Source organism: Sceloporus occidentalis, unplaced genomic scaffold (assembly GCF_023333645.1).
Source record: "Sceloporus occidentalis isolate IW3139 unplaced genomic scaffold, rSceOcc1.0.p SCAF_1, whole genome shotgun sequence".
In the NCBI taxonomy this organism is placed as follows: Eukaryota; Metazoa; Chordata; class Lepidosauria; order Squamata; family Phrynosomatidae; genus Sceloporus; species Sceloporus occidentalis.
This window is the reverse complement of record NW_028316981.1, coordinates 220,405,409-220,430,085: the sequence shown is the minus strand read 5'-3', so window position 1 is coordinate 220,430,085 and position 24,677 is coordinate 220,405,409. Positions and strand designations below refer to the sequence as shown.

The 24,677-nt window shown below is 41.4% G+C and overlaps 2 protein-coding genes across 4 annotated transcripts in view; one reads left to right on the top strand and one right to left on the bottom strand.

Annotated features, from left to right (window-relative positions):
* The window catches only part of LOC149323494 (V-type proton ATPase catalytic subunit A), a 42,278-nt gene extending 23,776 nt beyond the window's left edge, over window positions 1-18,502 (bottom strand). Inside the window, exons 1-4 of one of the 3 annotated variants that reach the window (XM_089489060.1) lie at window positions 18,364-18,502; window positions 10,454-10,619; window positions 4,570-4,668; window positions 1,208-1,336 (exon numbers count right to left, since the gene is read on the bottom strand). In XM_089489060.1, the coding sequence (XP_089345186.1) occupies window positions 1,208-1,336; window positions 4,570-4,651 (211 nt within the window). In that variant the 5' untranslated portion in view covers window positions 4,652-4,668; window positions 10,454-10,619; window positions 18,364-18,502. Of the gene's footprint in view, window positions 1-1,207; window positions 1,337-4,569; window positions 4,669-10,453; window positions 10,642-18,363 lie in introns of those variants that run through there. The other 2 variants (XM_089489059.1, XM_089489061.1) reach the window with 2 other exon arrangements.
* A 177-nt stretch (window positions 18,503-18,679) lies between these two features.
* The window catches only part of LOC149323493 (N-alpha-acetyltransferase 50), a 29,930-nt gene continuing 23,932 nt past the window's right edge, over window positions 18,680-24,677 (top strand). Inside the window, exon 1 of the mRNA XM_089489056.1 lies at window positions 18,680-18,723. Coding sequence (XP_089345182.1) covers window positions 18,710-18,723 — 14 coding nt within the window. The 5' untranslated portion in view covers window positions 18,680-18,709. The remainder of the gene's footprint in view (window positions 18,724-24,677) is intronic.

Here is a 24,677-nt window from a genome sequence, read left to right as displayed (position 1 = left end):
TCATCAGTGCTATATAAATAAAGTGTAATAATAATAATAGTACGTCTTGCAGGGTTACATAGGAGCACAATTGGTTTCTGCAATGTTATGAAGAAGCTACACATCTCTTGGTTTTGCTTGCTCACTTTTAACTTCCATTTCTAAAAAACACAGAACACACACTGAAACAGATGATGGTAGATTGCTCTGTGGTCTAGAGAATGGAAATATATCCATTTTGGATAGAGATGAGCAAATAGGCAATCTACAATTTATTATTCTGCTTTTTTATTATGCAGTTATTGTGCTGATTGCAGTTCTAATGTGAAAGCAGATGTTACAAACTGTACTGAAAAGCAGTATGGTTTAAAGGCAGTACAAATATATGGGTAATAATATTCAGCTTTCCTGAAATATATTTTAATAAGCTTATAAGGCAACTGAATCATGAACATAATCCTCCAGAAAATATTAGACAATGTTCAAATCGGTCTTACTATGGCACATACATTTTATATATTTCATGATGCAACTTCTTGGAAATGCAGAAGAGTAAGCTACAATTATCTTGCATGCTTTAGGTACCTATCTGGTTCAGGTAGTCACATGCCATAAACCATATAAAGAAGAGGGAATTTTTTACTTGTTGTACGTCCTGTAGCACAAAACTAATACAGTGGTACCCCGGGATACGAATTGACCGCGTTACGAAATTTCCGGGTTACGAAAAAATTAGATTTAAAAAAACTGTTCCGGGTTACGAAAGATTTTTCGGGTTACGAAATTAATTTCGGCGCGAAATTTAAATCGGAAGCGCGGCTAGCGGCTTTCCAGCGCCTTTTCGGGTTGCGAAATGTATCGGGTTACGAACGGCGCCGCGGAACGAATTAATTTCGTAACCCGAGGTAGCACTGTAATGGATAAGCTCATTATTACTAATGTATAGGTTCACCAGCTTTCCATTACAGTGTACAACATTCAAACTGAACCCTTGGTTCACATGCTGTAGCTTAAACTTAAAAAGTTATAGAAAGATACCTCTAATCATCTTGATAGCAACTTAAAAATGTATGCACCCACAATCACAATGGGTCATATGAAAACAGAATCTACAAACATACAACTTTCAAAAAATGGTAACAAAGATTTGTCACTTTATAAGCTACGAGGTCAATTTTCATTTCTTGGTCCACGAACTATAAAACACAGAGGTGAACTGAAAGGATACAGGTCTCTTCATACACCTGGATAGTGGCCATATCACCTTCTAATCGGATAATCTCTCCAACGAGTTCACAGTGGCCGACCCGTACTAACTCATACATAGCTGCACCTGCCATGTTACAGGCTGTGACAACTGAGGAAAACAAAGAAAGGTATAAATGAAGATTTGTGATTTACCACAAAACAGTTTTGGATGTGTAAAAGTAAAGGTAGTCCCTTGCCATGATTGTCCAGTTGTACCTGACTATAGGGGGTGGTATTCATATCTGTTTCTAAGCTGAAGAACCAGCATTGTCCAAGGACTGCTCTGTTGGTCATGTGGCCAGCATGACTGCACTGAATGCTGTTACCTTTCCACTGAGAAGTGGTACCTACTTATCTACTTGCATTTGCCTGCTTTCGAATTGCTAGGCTGGCAGAACTGGACTAGTATGGGAGCTCACCCCATCATGCAACACTCAGGTCTTGAACTGCCAACCTTCTGATCATCAGAACTGGCGTCTTAATCACTAAACTATGAATATGATAATTCTGTTTGTAATATGAAATGGAATCCAAAATATATTTTAATATGCAAAGAAGTTCTAACTCTCTTTCCTGACTACTAGGTTGGCACAATTTTTGAATGCAGAAGTATTTCATAAACAGAACTTGGAATTAACTTGTTGATTAACTCACTGATATTTCACTGTACCTAACCTTCCAGATTCTTCAATTAATAGTGAAATTAAATATATACTTTAATAAATCAGACTGTTAGAATTTCTTACAGTGGGTGGTTCTGCCACATCACATTCATTAAAACAGGAAGGCCTGTGACCTTAGAAGAAATATTAAAACTGGAGAAAAGTGTTATATGCCTCTGTTGCTATGTGAGCTAATCAGTGTCTCTTTTGGAAGGAGGAAGAGAAGAGATAGATCTTTTCGCAGGTCAGATAGATGCTTTATGTGACTCTGGCCCAGAAGGGATGGGAGGAGCACGGAGAAGTTTCTGCCACTCAAGCCTTGGACAGGTCCTGGCGGAGTGGCTGTGCAAGACTGAAAAAGAAGGTGCAGAGCCAGTGAGCAAGAGCCTAAGCTGGGCCATTCAATTCGTTTCTCCATTCTCTTTCCTCAAAGGCTTACACTCAACCAAAAATAATAAATAAATGGGGGAGTGTTACATGTGTGTTGGTGCATGTCAAGTGCCCCTCCTAATTCTGCCAATCATTGACTGACAGCTGACCATCAGAAGAGTGAGTGGCAGAACTCATGACACCCACTCACCCACCTCATGAGGAAAGGGAAATGGCCAGTCAGAGGACAGGGAGGAGGAAAGATGAGGAGCCTAAACAACTGGTTTTTCTTATTTTTCTTCCTTTTATCTTACACTCCAAGAAATGTTATGAGCTTTTACAGTTAAACACTTTAAGACTTAAAGCATTCAACTGTAAAAATTCATTACATTTCTTCAAGCCTTCACTTGAAGAAATTACCCCTTTTGAGAACACTGTGGCCCCACAGGTTAAGAACGACTGCATCTAGTAAATTTTATTTTTTTAAATATTTGCCATTAATTTTGAAACCAAGTTTTCCAAGATCTGATCATGAGTTACACTTTAAGTTATTAGATGTTTAAATAGGTCAAGAATGACACAAGAAAAAAGTTTTATGGGGGCTTTAAAACAAGGGTATGGCATGGTGGTTTGGACTGCAACTCTGGAGATGAGGGTTCGATTCCCTGCTCGGCCATGAAACCCACTGGGTGACCTTGGGCAAGTCACCCTCTCTCAGCCTCAGGGGAAGGCAATGGCAAACCTCCTCTGCACAAATTTTGCCAAGGAAACCCCATGACAGGTTTGCCTTAGGGTCGCCATAAGTCAGAAATTACTTGAAGGCACCCAACAATGTTAACCCTTATGGATTAGTACATCTTCCTTGGGAATGGCACATCTTTCAAATGAAAGAAATGAAGATTCCCTGGATGGACTGAAAACTGACAAATGAGCAACCAGCCAGAGCAGAACTAAGTAACAAGTACTTGCAATGGAGGGATGCGAGTAGTGAGGTCCCTCTGGGATTTCTACTGAGACATGTTCATTTATTTTAAGAATAACTCAAGAGTTATGCGTGAATAGTATGGTGGTCATATTTGCAAATGACATTAAACTAGAGTTGTCCCTCTCTATCTACAGATTCTTTACCCATTGATTCAATCCTCTACAGCTTGAGAAGATATATAAATGTAAAAAAGCAAACTTTGATTCTGCCATGTAAGGGACACCATTTTACTATGTCAGTGTATATAATGGGACTTCAGCATCCATGGATTTTGGTATCCATGAGGGGTCTTGGAACCACACCCCAGTGGATACCAAGGGCCCACTGTATTTGGGTGGTTAGAAATAAAATTGATAGCAAAGCTCTCAAAAAGGATCTCAACAACTGGGAGGGTGGACAGTAAAATGGGAGATATGATTCAATTTAAGCAAGTGTAACGTGATGCATACTGTGGCAAAGAAATTCCAATGACACATATACTCTAATGGCCTCTGAGCTAGCAGTGAGTGAATAAGATCTTGGGATTATGATCAATGGTAATTGTTGAGTCTGCATGCTCCTGCTGCAAAAAAGTTGAATTCCATATTAGACATAATTAGAAGGGGAACTTAAAATTAAATTGCCATTATACAAATCTCTGTGGTATAATCACAACTAGAATACTGTATACTGTTCTGATTATTACGCCAACTGCATTGCTGGAAACGGTGAAAAAAAGGGCAACAAACATAATAAAGGGGATGGAGCAACTGTCCTAGAAGGTAAGTTATAGATTCTTCAAAAAGGCAAAGAGAAAGAGACATGATGTATATAATTATGCACAATGTGGAGAAAGCAGATAAGAAACTGAATGGTAGGAGATTCAGCACATATGAAAGGGAGCAATTCTTCACACAGTCCTTTAATAAACTATAAAATACCATGAAAAAGGTTTTTATATAGAGATAGGTTGCTGACAAGGCCTTAATAAGTTCAGTACTGGAATATAATCTTGTTATAAATCAAAAGGGAAGTCATCTCCATGGCACAAAGTTCTTTCTTATTCTTCTACAGCCTGATTTAGCATGGCTCACTGTTTTAATGACTTCATAAGGTTTCTCCATATTTCATCACAAAGTTCTTATCTCTAAAAACTCTAATTTGGGTTTAAAATGGTTAGCTGATTTAGTTAGTTTTCAGCATCAACTCAGACAACTACACATTCGTTATTTTGAAAAAACATGGGGCAAGTACAATCATGATTCCTAAAGCACTGTGAAGATGAATAAGTCTATTCTGGCATAAGCTTTTTATCCTCTCACCTGGGCCAAGCAAAGCAGAACTTACCAGGTCCTGAGACTCCATAGACATAGCCAAATACATTCTCTCTGTCTTCATCCCGGATTTTAGGAAGCTTGGAGAAATCCATCTTAACTGTTCAAGTACCTTGAGGACAAAGACAAGGGGAGAGAGTGAGAATAACACTTTAAATTTTGTGAGCATAATCAGGGATAGTTGTGTTGGCTATGCACCTTTTTAGTTGGCCCAATAACGGTATCACTATTTTGTAAGTTTTGAATTTTGCTGTATTTAACTTATTGTATAATATTGCTAACCAATATGAAATCACAGTTAATCCACTCACAGCTACTGCAAATGACAGTCTTCTACCACAGCTTGCAGTCCCTTACTTTTGGGACCTGGATCTCAAGACAGAGGGCTTGCTCTCAACAGTTGTCAATGAATTGGCTAGCTGAATATAAGTATGCAAGAATGCTTACATAATAACGTTCTTCAACATCTTAAATTCCTACCACATTGTAACCAAGTGCTAGAGTACACAATAAATATTATTTTTAGTTTTCTGGTCTTTGTAATTCTAAACTCTGCAGAAAGCTATATTTACTCATATAAGCAATCACTTCTATAATGCAAGAGAACCAACATGGTGTAACAGTTTGAGGGAGACCAGGGTTTGAAGCCCCGCTCAGCCATGGAAACCTACTGGGTGGCCTTCAGCAAGTCACACTCTCTCAGCCTCAGAGGAAGACAAGAACAGACCCCACTCTTAACAAATTCTGCCAAGAAAACCCTGTGAAAGGTTCACCTTAGGGATGTCACAAGTCAGAAATGGCCTGAAGGGACACAACAAAACAAACTGTTAGTTTAACAGTCCTGAGAGCCACTGGTTGTTGAAGGAGCTCTCATGAGCAGTCACCCAGAAGGGTAGCCTTCAGAAACTGCATAACTGTAGCTCCCATTATTCTTCAGCACCGGCTATTGGAGCATAATCTAGAGCAGTGGTTCCCAACCTGTGGGTCGGGACCCCTTTGGGGGTCGAATGACCCTTTCATGGGGGTCGCCTAAGACCATTGAAAAACACCTATTTACTTACAGTTATGAAGTAGCAACAAAAATAATTTCATGGGTTTGGGTCACCACAACATGAGGAACTGTATTAAAGGGTCACGGCATTAGGAAGGTTGGGAACCACTGACCTAGAGGGTGACGATTTGTCCACACCTCCCTGCAAGTTATTCAGAAGTAATTACAAACAATGGCACTGTGGATCAAATAGCTACTGCAGGTAGTCCATCATCTCCATTATCAATTGCTGTGATCCCATTGTCTTTTCCTGAGTTGTGAAGGGGAAGATTTTGGCCATCCACATGGCCAGCCCCCACTGGCCACTAGGCCTAGGCACCAGAAGGAACGCAAGAGGCCTGCTAACATACCTGAAGAGAAGTAATTTCACTCATTGCGCCCACTCTACAGGTGTGCTATTACTGGAGCATGTTCAAGAGTAAGATCTAACTTTTACAAAACAACAACAACAACAACAACTCAGTACCATATCGTCACTGAGATATCCTTCTGTCATACTTTTTATAATGCAAAGGCTGCGTTAAGACAATATTTAAATTACTTCCAGTGTTTGGATGCTCTATTCTTAGCATTAATTTGGAAGGTTTTATTACTTGGTAATAATTCCACTATAAGTAATAAATAATCAGCACTAGTCCCTCTATTACAGTGGTACCCCGGGATACGAATTGATCGCGTTACGAAATTTCCGGGGTACGAAAAAGTTAGATTGGAAAAAACTGTTCCGGGTAACGAAAGATTTTTCGGGTTACGAAAATCATTTCGGCGCGTTTCGGCGCGAAATTCAAATCCGAAGCGCGGCTAGTGGCTTTCCAGCGCTAACGGAAAGCCTTTTCGGGTTGCGAAATGTATCGGGTTACGAACGGCGCCGCGGAACGAATTAATTTCGTATCCCAAGGTAGCACTGTATTATTATTATTCACCTTTATTTATAAAGCGGTGTAAATTTACACAGCGCTATACATACATACATACATACATACTCTACATTCTGTGCTGGTCAGGCCTCATCTGGAGTAGTGTGTTCAGTTGTAGGCACTTCATTTTAAGAAGGCTATAGACAAGCTGGAGTGAAAGGCAATGAGGATGATAAGAGGTAAGAAGAACAAAACATATGAGGAAAGATTGAAGGAACTGGGCATGTTCATCTTGGTTAAGAGAAAAGTGAGGGGGACCATGATCCCAATTTTTAAATACCTCATGATCTGCCACAAAGAGAAGGGGACAGGCTTGTTCTCTGCTGCCTCAGAGAGCAGAACTAGGCCTAATGGTTTAAAGTTACAGGAGGGTAGATTTCAATTACACATAAGAAGAAACTTCTTTACAGTGAGAGGGGTTCAGGAATGGAACCAACTGCCCAGAGAGGTGGATGTCTTCAAAAAGAGGCTAGACAGCTCCCTGCTGGCGAAGCTCAAGCTGGAGACCCTGCACTGAGCAAGAGGCTGGACTGGATGGTCCATAGGGACCCTTCCAACTCTATGATTCTGATTTATCCCTTGTTGCATTTGTTACATATTTGTAGACATATCTGAACTGATAATTAATATTGAATTATCAACAATGAACTAAGAAACCTAGGAGGAGAAGGGAGTAAATATCTTGAAAACTTCCAAGAACACAGTAATCTGGAAATAACTGGATTCACAAAAGACTTTTTATAGTCTCTCATGTTTTCAGTTCACCATATACCTTTACAAGATTTTGAAAATCAAAAGTTTCAAAATAAGAATTTGATAATAATTTAACAAGATTCATTTAAATACCTGAGCTAACTGATTTGATCAGGTTGCAGTGTAAGACTCTAATCCAAGAAACAGCACTGAAAAGGAACATGTTAGTATCACATCACTATTTACCGTAATTCTTTAAAATCATTTCTTAAAACAGGGAAAAACCCTCTGATGAATTGGAAGACAAGGGTGCTAAGTTAAAACAAAATTTTGAACTGTAAGATTTTATAAACCTTGTTTCCAATTCCAAACTCATGGAGAAATGAAGTTATGACTAAAATAACTTATTTGGAAAATAATCTAATTTGGGGTGGATCTCCAAAGGTTGTTCAAATGAAGAATGGAGCGGCATTTTCCCAACCCAAATCTAAATGTTCAAGGAAAAATCATATAATCAGAGTTGGAAGAGACCCCCAAGAGTCATCCAGTCCAACCTCATTCTACCATGCAGGAAGACACAGTCAAAGCACTTCCAACAGATGCTCATCCAAAGGTGGTTTAAAAACCTCCACCACACTCCAAGGGAAAGTCTTCCACTGTCAAACAGCTCTTACTGTCAGGAATTTCTTCCTAATGCTGAGGTAGACTCTCTTTTCCTGTAGCTTGCATCTGGGTCCTATGCTCCGGAGCAGCAGAAAACAAGCTTCAGTATGACACCCCTTTAAATACTTAAACAGGGCTATCATATCACCTCTTTACTGTGTCTTCTCCAAGCATGATTTCCAAACCCTTCACCATTTTAGTCAACTTCCTTTGAACGCACTCCAGTTCGCCCACATCCTTTTTGAATTGTGGTGTCCAGAACTGGACATAGCATTCCGGGTGAGGTCTGACCAAAGCAGAATAGATACTTGATCCCTTGAAAATGAAAGAGGATAAGAAAGAAGATTGAACAGAAGCTGCATGGCCATCTGTCGGAGATGCTTTGATTCTGTGTTCCTGGTTGGACTGGATGGCCTTTGAGATCTCTTCCAACTATGAATCTATGAACAGCAACAGAAACAACTTCAAATGCAGTAAAAAAAAAACTTTCTAAGAATAATCTTATAAATCAGATTTGGCTTTTTAAAAAGTTGGAAGAACTTTAACATAGACATAGTGGAAAGTCCAGGCTGCTCTAGAAATACAGAATCAGACTGAATCAGTAGGCCTCCTATCCACCAAACAAAAACTGGGAAATCACCACATTATAGTGTCATATAGTGTCATGGCTATCCAGGGAAAGGCAGAGTGCTAGAATCAGCCCTCAAGATATTTACATTTGACACTGGGCCTGAACTTTCACACCTCTGCTCTTTACAATCCTTGGACAAAAGTTGGTATGGGGAATCCAGCTGTACTTTGCAACAGAAACCACTCATTAAATAATAAGAGCTGGAATAAGAGCTGTAAAACATGAACTATATGACCTGTTAACAGCATTATTACTTTATAGGTAATTTTAAGAATGTAGTCTTCATTCATACATTTATTAAAATACAACTAGCTGAAAACAAAGCAGCTTTAATATGGTTGTGCGTGTGCGTGTGCGTGCGTGCACAGGTTGCATTTGCACTGCAGAAATAATGTAGTTTGACAAATGGTTTAGCTCCCATGACTCAATACTATGGAATTCGAGGGTTTGTAGTATTGCAAGACATTCTCTCTCAAAGAGCTTTGGTGCCACAACAAACTACAAATCCCAGGATTTGACAGAATGACCATGACAGACCCATGACAGTTAAAGTGGTGATAAACTGCATTCTTTCTGCAGTTCAGATGCAGCCCAAGACAGTCTACACATGCAAACTCTAAAGTAGGGTTAAGGGGCTGCATTAGTCCCTGAGGAAATTTTGGAAGGCTGCATATACTCTTGCAAAAAAAAAAAAAAGGGGGGGGGGAAGGGGAGGAATATTTTTGTCCCTAAATGCCCCATGCTCTAGGTAATATCTTTTGCTGAGGGAATTACACAATGTGCAACTGAAAATATAGTGAGCTCAGTATGACCAGCCCTTATTTATATGCCCTCTCACCATGTGACTTCTCAAGAAAATAAGAAAAATATGAACATTTATTTTTACCAAGAAGTGGAATAAGTGAAAGACAACTTGAAATATCTGGAGTAGGTCAAGATTAGAATAATCAATTCATTTTGGGGTAACTTGAGAAACATAAGGCATGGCAATTGCATTTTGAAATACTGAATGAGTAATAACATGCTTTTCTCTGGTAATTCAGGAAAGTACTAGCTTGTTCCATCTTCTGTTTATAACAAAACATACCCTTTGTATCTATGTATCACATATTAGGGTGGGATGTAAAATAAATTTCAACAAATCAGTTATATGCTACCAGAGAATGTGTGCTCAGTAGAGATAACATTTCCCCGCCAGCTATATTATTCCTCTTAAATGATCTCTGGCAAAGGTTCTACTAACAATTTCAAGAAGAATAATCTATTTAGAAAATAATTAAAATGCAAAAATAAAAATTGCATTTTTTGTTCTGTGCATGATCATATTCTTGCATCAACTTCGAAAATCTCTCCCTTTTTTTTCCAGACAGAACAATATTTTTCTTTATAACAAAGAGCTTTTCACAAACCCTGAAAAATTAGACTGGATACTATAGCCAATTATTTGGCATATGCAAAGGCTTACTGAGGCATATTCATTCAGAAGAATAAGGAGAAGACGTCACAATCAAAGTGCAGATCTGAAATCGCAGCAAGAGAAAAGACTATAAAGAAGTAAACGAGGTACTCTTTCAAATCAAGTGGAGTACTTCAAAAAGCTTATAGACTTTCGAAATGTATAACATTATAAATGTATAAGCCCTGGTGGTGCAGTGGTTAAATGCCTGTACTGCAGCCATTCACTCAAAACCACAAGGTTGCGAGTTCAAGACCAGCAAAAGGGCCCAAGCTCGACTCAGGCTTGCATCCTTCCGAGGTCGCTAAAATGAATACCCAGACTGTTGGGGGCATATTAGCTTACTTGCTAATTAGCTTACTTACTGTTCACCGCTATGATCTTTGGAATAGCAGTATATAAATAAAACATATTATTATTATTATTACTATTATTACTATTATTATTATTATATTAAAGTAAAAATAGCTGTACAAGGAGTTATACATTTGCATGGCTCCAGAAGTTTCCTTGGCTCTGCAGAACAGGATTTTGGGGTGCTGCAATGTGGAATGCCCTCCTCGCTTATTGCTCTATTGGAAGCAGTTACATAAGCATTTGTCTTCTACTGGATTTAGCCCACTGATGTCTGTTCAGATGCAAAACGTCTTACCTGAACGCAAGAAAAAAAAAGTCCAACAGTCACACACAAAAATGCAAAAGCAAGCTGCTAAGTAATCAGAAGAAATAAAGTCCCTTCTTGATCTCAGACACTCATACACACACAAGGAAAAAACCAGAAATGAGAACTCTCACAGGGACAGCACAAAGGAATAGTCACTTGATTTGATGACTCACCTCTTCCCAAAGGGGCTGCTACAACAGCAAGTCACATTGCTCAAGATCCACAAGACTTAATGGGTACTTCCTTTCCCTGGTGAATTTCAACATACTCCACTGAAGGATTGCAGTGATTGCAAGGTCAACTGTCACAAACTCCTCAGAAACTGTTTCAATGCTCTGGCAAATCCCATATTTTTGTCTCTTGTTCCCAAAATAAATGGATTCTGAAGTCCCTCCCTAAATTTAAAAAGCTCATAAGAAGTCAGAAAATGTTATTTCCATTTAGTAATTTGCTCCTGAAGAACACAAATGCATACTTTAAGCTATAAGTAGTGAAAACTAAGAACTGGTACAGAAAGCCTTAAAAGGGTGGCTTGGCACTGGATCAGGGCCGCGGAAACCGCACACCATGGCCTGATCTGGCGTTTTTCTGGATCAAAAAGAAGGGGCAAAAGGCATCTCCTTTTTGGGGCAGAAAAAGGGCGGCTTTTCTGCCACGATGCTGGCTGTTCGGCGCAACACTGCCCGCCATTTGGTCGGGTGGGTGGCATGACGCCAGCTTGGGGTCAGCATCAGGGCATCATCTAAATGCCACACTCCTATGACACCTCCAAGCCAGCGTATTGTGCCTGTCTGTTTTGCCCCTATGTTTAAGTCGGCAGGAAAAAAAATACCATTTATGTAAAAGGATCTTTGAGCGTAAAATGTGGTCTTCCAAAATTCAAAGCCAACAGTTAAGCTAGTTGTAGGGTGATTCAAGTTTCCTTTGTTAAGGAAACAAAAATATTTAAATATTAAAAATATCAAAGCCAAGCCAGTTAGGGTCTAGCTTTAAATTAGTAGAGTAGCAAAAAAGTGTCCTTGTTTTAACTATGCTTCTCTAAGAACGGAGACTGACTCAAAAACAACACCAATAGCTTTTAGTTTAAACAAAAGTTTACTGATGGCTTTAATCTACATATAGGTAAATGTATTCCCCATTGACAAGGTTGTCAAGTTGTATCCAACCATAGGGGGTAATGCTCATCTCCATGACTAAGCCGAAGAGCCAGCGTTGTCAGAGACTACTCTGTGACCGTGTGGCCAGCATGATTGCACAGAATGCTGTTTACATTCCCACCGGAGTGGTACCTATTTATCTACTTGCATTTGCATGCTTTCAAAATGCCAGGTTGGCAGAAACTGGGACTAGTGATGGGAACTCACCCCATTATGCGGCACCCGGGTCTCGAAATGCCAACCTGCCCATCTTGCAATCAACAGAGTCAGCATCTTCGCCACTCGAGCCACTGCATCCCATACACAGAGGCTATATCCTATTCTAGCTAATGAATACTTCAGGTAAAGAAGAAATTTTTATCTCGCCATCTTTCCAAAGAAAGCTAAGAAAAGAGGAAGATGCAAAACCCAACAGGGCAAGAGAAAATCTTTATGAGAGAGAACATCCCCAAAAAAGGGGAGCGACCTGAATCACATTGGCCTGTTACAGACTGCCAAATAAAGCTGCTTCGGGTCTCTTTGGAGGCATGCTATTTAAATGATGCATGGGTCCTACAAGTCCGGAGGTTGCGCCAAAGCCACACTCCATTCCTAAGCACTGGAGGGCAGTTTTGGTGCAGCTTCCGGATTCTTAGGATGCATGCATCATTTAAATAGCATACCTCCAAAGAGACCCGAAGCAGCTTTATTTTGGCAGTCTGTAACAGGCCATTGTTTGATTACCAAACTGCAAATGTATTTCCCTGTGATTCAGTAGTAGCAAATGGCATGTTTTAAAGGAGGTAGGAGACAGAAGTATTTGCATGCAGGAAAATCTATCTAAGGATTGGAAGAGAAAATGCAACAAAATCTTCTAACACTATTAACTATGGGACATGGAAGTGAAGGGTTCAGCCTAACCTCTCATGCATCTCACTCTATGCACGAGGAAACTACAACATTCTATATCGAATCATACCTCGACCATGTATTTTAGTAAATATTAGAAGGAATCATGCACATGGTCACGGCGCATATGGGGAGTGGCTTCTCATGGTTGCACCATGTATCCTACAATCTTCTCTCATATAGTGTTCTATCTTAGGAACTAGGATTTCTTCTGTAGTTTTTGCTTCAATGCTGAATACCACACACTGTTTAAAGTCACCAACCTAGCACCAAGATATTTTTAACTATTTCTACCACACTCTTGGAATTCAGCGGGGCAATTTGACAATGCCATCACAGAAGACTACAATTAATCTTTATGGTTTCGTTCACACTTCCTCAATCTAAGAGAGACATACTACTTAAATCAGAAAGAATGATTTACTAATGAAATATACACACGGTTCTATAATAAGCCTGCTGTTTTGACTTAACTTGTTCCACTCCACCATATAACAAACTGCCAGGCAAGTCAATGAATCAATTTTCCCAAGCTGAATTAAGCAAAGGGTTCAGGAAAAATATCTATTTCAGCTCTTCCTTTCCTCAAATTGTTTGAAGGAGGAAGAAAAGACAGGAACAACTTTTGTTGACTGGGGCTGGTTTGTTAACTAGGCACAATTCAAAGGGCTAGTCAAAAAGACCTATAATGCCCTCTACCAGTGCTACTCAAAATGGTGGTCCAAGGACCAGGCCCGATCCCTGAGCCATTGGCTGCTGGTCCTTGATGAGTTTTCCAGAAAGAAAGAAACAACTTTAACTACTAGACAGCATTATCCACTCCTTAGCACACTGAGAAAAATGTTACCGATAGTCCCCTCAAACCAAATAGTTCAGGAAACACTGTCATACATTGCTTAGATCCTGGCTAAATTTGGGGATAATTTTTTAAAAAATGTCTCCATCCTTCATATGACATCCTTTCAAATACTTAAACAGGGCCATCATATCACTTCTTAACCTTCTCTTCCCCAGGTTAAACATATCCAGCTCCCTAAGCCACCCGTCGTAGAGCACAGTTTCCAAACCTTTCACAATTATGGTTGCCCTCCTCTGGACACGCTCCGACTTGTCAACGTCCTTTTTGAATTGTGGATCCCAGAACTGGACACAGTATGCCAGGTGAGGCCTTACCAAAGCAGAATAGAGTAGCACTATTACTTCCCTTAATCTAGAAATTATAGTTCTGTTGATGCAGAATTGCATTGGCTTTTCCCCCTGCTGTACCACACTGCTGGTTCATGCTTAACTTGTGGTCTACTAAGTCTCCTGGACCCCTTCCACAAGCACTGTTTTCGAGCCATTCTGTATCTGTGCATTTAATTTTTTCTTACATTTCACTCTGTCAAAATTTTTGGCTCCTGGGGATCATTGGGGGCCATAAATACTGCATTTAGTGGGTATATGTAGCCCATGGGACACACTTGGTCCATCATATCTCAACTGTAAACACTTCCCAGCCCCACTATTCAAGTTATTCAGAAGTAGTTACAAAAAATGGCACTGTGGATCAAACCATTGTTGTAGGTTTTCTATTGCTGTGATGCTAGCTGTGATTCCAGTGTCTAGTGCTGAGTTGTGAAGGGAAATTTTTGGCTATCCTCTGGACAAGAAGCCATACGAAATATTTATTACCTTAAATATATATATATATATATATATATATATTAAAAATCTAACTTGAAATCAATTACTTTCAGATACAATAATGGCCTAAGATTAGCAATCCCTGGTTAGTGAGATTTAATGTACTTTAAAATGAATGGTAAAGCTCTTCTTTGGTTTTTGAAAAATTAATGTCAGTCTCCTTAACAACTTTTAAAAATGGCAACAAATATAATTTTTTTTCCTATGGGATACTAAGAAACCAAGAGTAGCAATATTAATCCCACAGTTAATGGTATTAAAGTTTGCATCTGTATGCATAGCAATGACATCTAGATGTCTGAGGTGAAGTATCATTAATACATAGAAAACACCAATGTGGATTTCATTTTTTCATCCAATTCAATGAGGCTGTTCCTGAGCTAAATCCACGGCTAGGTACAGTATTGAAATAAATACGAACCTAGCAAACTGGAGCCCAGGCCCTATTGTTAAACACTTTGTAAGCCCAGGTCCTCTGTACAATGTTCTCCTTACAGCAGATGAAACTGTGTCCCTTCTGAAATAAAAGCCCACTCTGATCCCTCTTTCTCCCTAGATACATTGAACAGAGTACATCCCCTCAGGTCAGGCTGATATGCCAGCTGCTACTCCATCCGGTCAAGAGAAGCTAGCCTCAGTTATCCAAACCATTGTGGCCTTCAGTTTAGATTACTGTAACATGTTAAATACAATGAGGTTTTTCTACAACTGTTATGGTGAACCTATGGCATGCGTGCCCTCTCTGGCACATGAACCAATTTCTGGAGGAAAGCAGAGAAACGGGAGGGTGGAGAAGAGTAAGAACAGGTGCACGCCTCTTCCTCCGCTTCCCCCTGCCCTCCCGGGCCTTCAGCTATCTCCAAGGAAGTCCCGCCCACAGAAGGCAGAAGTTCTGTCCCCAGAAGGTGGAAGTGCCACCCCCCAAAAGTCTCGTTCACTCTAGAAGTCTTGCTTCCGGCACCAGGGTAACATGTGGTGCGGGAGCACCTTTGATTTTGGGCACCCAGTCTCTAAAAGGTTCACCATCACTGCTCTACAGTATTCAGAAAACTGTCCAAATTTCATCTGCGAGCCTGGCATATAGGACTGGGCATTATGATCCCATCTAGGCTTGCCATATCCCACCTGGGGGCGGGACTTTCCCGGTTTGGGGCAGGTCCACACAGTCCTGCCCCGGTTTGCCCCCGCCCCCGGGCTGAGGGGAGGATTCACTTCCCCGCCTGGGCTCCACCAACGCCGCGGCGAGGACAGGGCCCAGGCAGGGAAGGAAAGCCTCCCCTCAGGGAGGCTCCTTTTCAAATGTAGGACACAAAAAAGCATCCTACATTTGAAAATTTTGTCCTACATTTGTCCTGGTTTGGAGGTCCTGACTTATGGCAACCCTAATCCCATCACACCTGTGCTTCCTCAACTGTGCAGGTTGCCCAGTCATTTGCTGGAAAGCACTATTCAAAGTGCCAGTTTTGATCTTTCAACTTTCCATGGCCTGAGGCCCAGGTACCTCAAGGGCTACTTGTTGCAAATTCTTCTAAGAAGAAGAGCCCTTCCTCCAGTCCATCTGGTGCCATCCAGCCATGGAGGGAGAGATGCAGGCCCAGCTCCATTGGGCCTGGCCTGAACTAAGAAGCAGAGCCCTCCCGCCAGTTCATCTGCCTTGGTCCAGGCCTCAGAGGGAGAGAAGAACTGCTGGACCTGATCCCTTTCTCCATCACCATTCCTTTCTCCTTTTGTGTCGTGCCTTTTTTAGATTGTAAGCCTGGGGGCAGGGAACCGTCTAATTAAAAATAATAATAATTGCAAGCCGCTCTGAGAGCCTTTAGGACCGAAGGGCGGGGTATAAATACTGTAAATAATAAAATAAATAAATAATAATAAATGTGCTTGCCCATATGCCAAGATGTTCAAAAGCCCTTCTTCAAATACGTGTTGAGTCACTGCTGGAGAAACGTTCTCTGAGTGGAGGCACCCCAACTGGGAATTTTCTTCCAAGGGTGGTTTGTCTAGCACCTAATTGTTTACCACTGCCTAAGGCAGTTACTTCCATGTTCTCATCTTTAGTGCTGGTTTTGAGAACATTATCACACAATGATATAAAAAGGGCCATCTGCTGTAACATTAATACCTTTCATTCTCTTAACTTTGTTCAATATTATGCCTGCAATTTGTTGTAGTTCAGTCTGTATTTCCCCCTCATGACAGTGTTACTGAGCTCTAGCAGAGATATACATGGATGAAACGAAAAGGAAGGAATCCTTCTGCAATCACATAAAAATTCCTTTTGGTAGAAATTTAACTAAGGCCTGTTACAGACTGCCAAAATAAAGCTGCTTGGGGTCTCTTTGGAGGTATCCTATTTAAATGATGCATGGGTCCTAAGAGTCCGGAGGTCGCGCCAAAGCCACACTCCATTCCTAAGCACTGGAGTGCAGCTTTGGTGCAGCTTCCGGATTCTTAGGATGCATGCATCATTTAAAGGGCATAACTCCAAAGAGACCCGAAGCAGCTTTATTTTGGCAGTCTGTAACTGGCCTATGACACCCCTTCAAATACTTAAACAGGGCTATCATACCACCTTTTAACTTTCTCTTCTCCAGGCTACACATACCCACCTCCCTAAGTCTCTCCTCACAGGGCTTTATGGTTTTTATACCATTCACCATTTTGGTCACCAAAATGGTCACTTAAGAAGCTCCAGCTTCTTAAGATCCTTTTTGAATTGTGGTGCCCATAACTGGACGCAAATATTATGACCCAAAGGTGAAGAGAGTGGCAGTATTATTTCCCACAATCTAAACAATGTAAACCATCTGGGGAAGAAGACTTTAGTCTAGAAAAACTCATGCTGCCAACTTCTTCCTTTCATATAATGATAGAGTTGGAAGAGTCCACAAGGGCCATCCAGTCTAGCCCCCTGCCATGCAGGAACTCTCAATCAAACCATCCCCATTGACAGATGACCATCAAGTCTCTCCTTAAAGACCTCCAAGGAGGGAGACTCCACTACACTCCGAGGAAGTGTGTTCCACTGTCAAACAGCCCTTACTGTCAGGAAGTTCCTCCTAATGTTGAGGTGGAATCTCTTTTCCTGGAGCTTGCATCCATTGCTCCAGGTCCTGTTCTCTGGAGCAGCAGAAAACAAGCTTGCTCCCTCCTCAATATGACATCCCTTCAAATATTTAAACAGGGCTATCATATCACCTCTTAACCTTCTTTTCTCCAGGCTAAACATCCCCAGCTCCCTAAGTCGTTCCTCATAGGTCATTGTTTCCAGACATTTCACCATTTTACTTGTCCTCTTTTGGACACGCTCCAGTTTCTCAATGTCCTTTTTGAATTGTGGTGCCCAGATCTGGACACAGTATTCCAGATGGGGCCTGACCAGAGCAGAATATAGTGGCACTATTACTTCCCTTGATCTAGATACTATACTTTTATTGATGTAGCCTAAAATAGCATTGGCCTTTTTAGCTGCCGCATCACACTGTTGACTCATGTCCAACTTGTGGTCTACTTGGACTCCCAGATCCCTTTCACACGTAGTTTCATTCAGCCGGGTGTCCCCCATAATCCTATATCTGTGCATGTCACCAATTCAGTGAGTCTGAAAGGTGCTACAAGATCTCCCTTCCTCCTGATTCTAGAGACTAACACTGCTATATCTTTGAATAATAATAATAATAATAATAATATCTGAGGAAGCAGACTGAAGTCTAGGGAAGCTCACGCTGCCAACCTGAGTCTCAAAGGGGCTACAAGACCTCTCCACATAACAATAGCAACAGTAATAGTAATAATAATAATATGCACCTGAGGAAGTAGACTGAAGCCTAAGGAAGCTCATGCTGTCAACCACTGAACTCGCAACCTTGTGCTTTGTAAGCTGCAGAGCAGGCATTTAAGCACTGCGCCAGCAGGGCTCTAAACCCTTCAGATGCCCACTCCTCTCGCCTGAATGGACGCCTGGATCCTGCCCTGTCTGGTCCAGGGAAAAGGAGACCCACCTGGGAGGGAGGACTGAGGCCTTGGCGGCTCCTTCTCTTTCTTCCGAGGAGGAAGGACGGTGACTGCGGCGTCTCTGTCTCCTTCTCCTTCCTCCTCCGCCAATGAAGCGCCTCAAGGCCAACCGCGCATGCGCCAATTCCACTTCCGCCCTTCTCAGAGGCTTATTATAATTGGTTTATATACGTACGCTTGTCTTTAATATCGCGAGAGGGAGCGAGAGGAGCCTACAAGGTTAAAGAAAGCCTAGGGAAAGGCTAAGAAACAGCCCCCCCTTTTTTTAATGCCTGTCACGTGACCGACCTGCCTCGTGACTTGGCCCAGCCCACAGAGATAGGAAAAGTGGAGATGACGTGTCTGCTGTGAGTTTCCGCGTTCGTTTCTGGGGTGTATTGGGATGCATGCAGCAGACAAGGCTGTTGTTTCTGACTCATGGAGGCCCTATCATGGGGGTTTCCTTTGGCAAGATTGGTTTATAGGCTTACACTTTGTAACCCACTTAGTAGTACCCCAGTAAGCAGTACTTAGCCTTCCCCTGAGGAGGCTGAGAGAGTGTGACTTATTGCCTAAGGGCACCCCCCAGGGGCTTCCCATGGCTGAGCAGGATTTGAACCCTAGTCTCCAGAGCCAGTGGGCCACAGTGGTTTGAGTGCTGGACTATGACTCTGGAGACCAGGGTTGGATTCCTGCTCGGCTGTGAAAACCATTGGGTGACACTCTCTCAGCCTCAGGGGAAGGCAATGGCAAACTTGCTCTGAACAAAACCTGCAAGAAAATCCCATTATAGGTTTGCCTGAGGGTCACCATAAGTCAGAAAACAACTTTGAGGCACACAACACACACATACACACTTCAGAGTCCTATTATTATTATTATTATTATTATTATTATTTTATATCCCACCCTTTTCCCAAAACTGGGACTCAGGGTGGCTCACAACATTAAAAAAGTACAGTAAAAAGCATACAAAATAGTACATTAAAACAGAATTAAATTATTACAATATTAAAACAAGTCGCACATTAAAGAATAAAATACAGTTAAAAAGATAAAAAGAAGTCCTACATGATCCAACACTCAAACCACTGCCCCACGCTGGTATAGACACTGTTGGAAAACAGCCAACAGAATACAAATTATATAGGTGTGTGATTGTAACCAGAGGAATGGTGTGGTGTTGTGGTTTGAACATTGGACTGCGGCTGGAGCCCAAGGTTTGATTCCCCTTTCAGCCATGGAAACCCACAGTCAGTACTTGAGAGAAGCAAAGGCCTGTTACAGACAGCCAAAATAAAGCTGCTTCGAGTCACAGTGGAGGTATGGTGTTTCAATGATGCAAGAGTCCAGAAGCCACACCAAAGCCATGCTCCAGTCCTTAGGGCTGGAGCGTGGCTTTGGTGCGATTTCTGGACTCTTAGGACGCATGCATCATTGAAACACCATACCTCCACTGTGACTCGAAGCAGCTTTATTTTGGCTGTCTGTAACAGGCCCAAGTTATGTAGAATAAACCATACAGCTCTGTCCTTCAACATGTTCCCACGGTTGTCTCCCCTCATATCTGCTGCTGCACTCTGCCCAAAGATAGTGTTTATCGTATTAAAAGTAAATATCTCCCTGCAGAAATAGATGGGGAACAAAAACACTTTAAATGCTGAAGACATTTTCAGCTTCCTGAAAAAGGAGGAGTCAAGGTGACCTTAAGAAGAAATGTTGGGATCAGGGATGTAACCTTGGGGTCCGGACCCCCCCCCCTTTCCATTAGAAAAATGAATGGTGTGTGCTGCTGCGCCACCGCGCCCAAGCCCCATTATAATGGTGGCACTTAGTCTGGACCCCCCCCCCCTTCCTAAAATCCTAGCTACGTCCCTGTTGGGATGCAAAGCATCAATAGTCCTTTTGGGGAGTGGGCCCATATGGCCATTCAGTTGTTGCTGGGCTATAACTTCTATTATCCCTCACCCTTGGCTATGCTAGCTAGAGCTTGTGAAAATTGCAATAAAACAACATTTCGCATGGCGGGTGAGGGCAATGGTTAATATTTGAATTCAGCATGATGGACCGTTAGTCAGTAGATGTAGAAAGAATAGATTTAAACCATGGGGACATGTTGAACATGTTGAAGGACAGCCTCACAGGCTAGAAGACCAATTATTTTGTTTAAATCCCACAGAAACCCTGCAGAAAAGATGACTCACTCATTATAAAGTACACATGAAACAAGCAAAAAGGAGTTATAGGCCTCATACAGACAGGCCAAAATAAAGCTGCTTCGGGTCACTTTGGAGGTATGGTCTTTCCATGGTGCATGCATCCTAAGAGTCCAGAAGCTGCACCAAAGCTGCGCTCCAGTCCTTAGGACTGGATCGTGATTTTGGTGCCGCTTCCGGACTCTTAGGACGCATGCGTCATTTTAACAGCATACCTTCAAAGTGACTCGAAGCAGTTTTATTTTGGCCTGTCTGCATGGGACCATAGCTTGGCAGAGAGAGATTCTCCAGATGGTAGGGTTACCATCCTGAGCTAACAAGGTAAGAAGATAGGAAAGGCACAGCTAGGAAAGCAGACAGCTACAAATTATACAGTCCAAAGTCCAGTTAACTGCACCTGGTTAGAACCACGTAATAAATACACCTTAAAAGGAGGTTTATAAATAAAAGGAGAGGATCATTTATTTATTTATTTATTTATTTATTTATTTATTTATTTACGGTATTTATACTCCACCCTAAAGGCTCTCAGAGCAGCTTACAATTATTATTATTAATTATTATTATTAATTAGATGGTTCCCTGCCCTCAGGCTTACAATCTAAAAAGACACGACACAAAAGGAGAAGGGAATGGTGGTGGGGAAGGGGATCAGGTCCAGCAGTCTTCTCTCCCTCTGAGGCCTGGACCAAGGCAGATGGACTGGAGAGAGGGCTCTGCTTCTTAATCGAGGCCAGGCCTGATGGAGCTGAGCCTGCATCTCTCTGCAAATAACAACCACAAGGTGACATGTGCCGCCCTTCATATCTTTGAGATTGCAAATCCCATAAAATGTAGGAAATATAGCCAATTCTCAAGAATTATGTGAATTATCAAACTAAACATATAGAAGGTGTTAGTTTGCCTATCGGATCCCTACAATATTGAATGCACAATTATGACTATACAGATGCTCCACTTGTTTTTCACAGGCCCTATGATTGTGAAAGTTTAATTGAATCATGTGCACCATCCCACTGCACATAAAGGATTGGATCCAAACACAGAATAAACCCATTGAATTATAGGAGGGGAAATGTAAACAGGGGTGGAGAAATCTCACTGTAGACAGGATAGACTGTAAACCTTTGATGATCCTCTGATAATGTACTTGTATTAGGTGGACAGAATAATCTGTAAACCTTTGATGATCCTCTGATAATGTACTTGTATTAGGACGGTGGACAGAATAATCTGTAAACCTTTGATGATCCTATCCAATGGGGCCTCAAGGGAGGGACTTTCACAGCCAGGAATAGGGAATATAATAGCTGGCTGCACAACCAGCATGGACAACCCTTCTTGCAAGCTTGTAACTAATACATTGGATATTGCTGCTTCACTTATTTAGTCCTGACTAAGTTGACTATGTATTTGGTACTTAGAAACAATGGCCCCATACAGACAGGGCAAAATAAAGCTGCTTCAGGTCACTTTTGGGGTATGCTGTTTAAATGATGCATACGTCCTAAGAGACCAGTAGCCACACCAAAGCCACGCTATAGTCCTAAGGACTGGAACGCAGCTTTGGCGCAGCTTCTGGACTCTTAGGACACATGCCTCATTTAAACAGCATACCTCCAAAGTGACCTGAAGCAGCTTTATTTTGCCCTGTCTGTATGGGGCCTATATCTCACAGGGGGGCATGTGTGCTTCACCTCCAAGCCAGGAGTTTTGCAGACAACATGGGAAGAGAAAGGCTTTTATGAGCTTTTCACCTTAAAGTCCTGGCTATTCTGTCTCCTTCCTAACAGTGATGCATGCCAGAATGGGATAGCTTTGGTCTTTTTGAGGGGAAAATATGATTGCAATCTTTCTTGAGAAAGAAATGAGAACTATCCCCTTCAATGTATCAATTTCTTTTCAAACTAGGTGAAATGGACTGTGTCACAGCTGCCCTTTGTGGCTCCCTCTGTTAAAGTTAGGCATACTTAGCCATGCTGTAGCCATGTTGTGAGCTTGGGTATAAGAGGAGGAAGGTAAACAGCTGCAAAGAATTGTTGTGTGTGAACCAAGATTGTAGTTTCTGGCTTTTCATGGGAATGGAGTGTGAAAGTGGAGGAGGGAGATGAATCTTGAGAGGGTCAAGAAGTGATATTGTGGTTGTTAACTCGGATCTGGCAAAGGATGTTCTACTGTGCTGATCTTTTTCAATACACTGTTTCTGGTTCCATCTATGAAGCGTGTTCATTGTGTCAGAAAGGGAGAGGGCATAACTGGGACAGGGCCATCTCTGCTGTGTCCTTGTGCCAGTTGTAAGAGTGGGAACAGTAAAAGTGGTGGTTTCTCTTCCAGAGCATTGACTAGAAGACAAGACTAGAAGTCCAGGAAGCATTTGCTTTGCTATTTTTGGTACTAGCCAAATGATACAAAGTGATACTAACTCACTTTATAAAAACAGGAAGGAGTCATGGGTCCATTTAAACTATCTGAACTCTAATTGTTCAGGCATTGACTTACTTAATGTTTAGCTGTATGTCTGTTCAGACAGTCAACTGGCATCTAGCCACTGAGGTAAACAAAAATGGAACTTTTGCGTGGAACGTAATAACAGTAACTAAAAATGAGATTAAAAATGGAAAGAGGAGTGGCGGGATGAGCAGGATGAGATTTTTTAAAGTCAGTGAACAAGACTCTTTAGACAGCAGCAAACAGCTAAAACTGAGGAGAACAAAGCCTGATGGAGAGTTAATCAAGGACAACCAAACACAGATTCAAGGAATCAGGCCTACCCTTTAACAGCTTTATACTGTATAGTGAAATAGGCATGGTTCTAGACTCCTGTCTCTTTAGAATGAGAGACTGGAGATCCTTGCCACTTGCCAGCTAATCTGCTTTTCTCTCTGGGATAATAATAATCAAACTTTTATCACAGTTGGTCCTGTACTGACTAATTTCAGTTCAGAAACACAAGCCCCAGCAAAGTCAGAAAGCTTTATTAAGAAAGCTGGTTTGATCGCAGTGCAGTGATGTCTTCAGGACTTAAACATTTTCAGTTACACAGTACATTAAAAGCAAATAACAATTCAAATGCTTTTTATGGGCTTACATCCCATTCATCTACAAACAAAAACATTTCATTTCACCAGACTACCCTACTTTGTTCCCTCATAACAGGAGTCCTTATGGAATTGACATTGAAAGCTCACAGCTTGTTTTTCTTCCCTACACATCTGCTTATTATTCGGCACCATGAACGACAAACAATTCTTCCATCCAGCATCACTAATACCATCCAGTATTAGAAAGCATATCAAAACATACGGCTAGCGTGCACAGCAGGAACTATGGTGCTGATGTCCCATAGAGATCTAGCTGTTGGTGTTGGTTAAACCTAGACAGGCAGAGTTAACATCAACACTCCACTTAAGCATTCGTAAGTCTTGGAATTGCAAGACATGTTATACGGGATGTTAAGCAAGGTCTATGGCAACCTTTCAGGCTATTTATTAGATAATTATACACACTCACACTCATATATACCTTCCTTTTAGGAAGAAACACAGTCATGGCAATGACTGGGTGCTTGTTTTATGTTACTTATATTAATATTTATATAATAATATTTATTTATACCCCGCTCTTCAGCCAAAAGGCTATCAAAGCAGCTTACAAATTGTTAATTAGGCATTTCTCTGCCCTCGGGCTTACAATCTACTTGTATTACTTTTCATCCAATGGCATATAGATATTATTATTATTATTATTAACCTTTATTTATAAAGCGCTGTAAATTTACACAGCGCTGTACGTACAATCTTTTTAATTAGACGGTTCCCTGCCCTCAGGCTTACAATCTAAAAAGACAGGACACAAAAGGAGAAGGGAAAGGTGGTGGGGAAAGGGATGAAGTCCAGTGGTTACTCTCTCCCTCTGAGGCCTGGAACTTGGCTTCTTGGAGCTGGCCTGCCTCTCTCTCCCTCAAGATGGTGGATGAAGGGAGAGCTTTTCTTCTTCTAGATATAGAGCAGATAGCATCATCAGGTTCTTTAATTATTTCCATAGGAACTGTTAAGGCATCCCTTACATTATATGGCAATCTGGCAGTTACACTTTCATCTTAAACC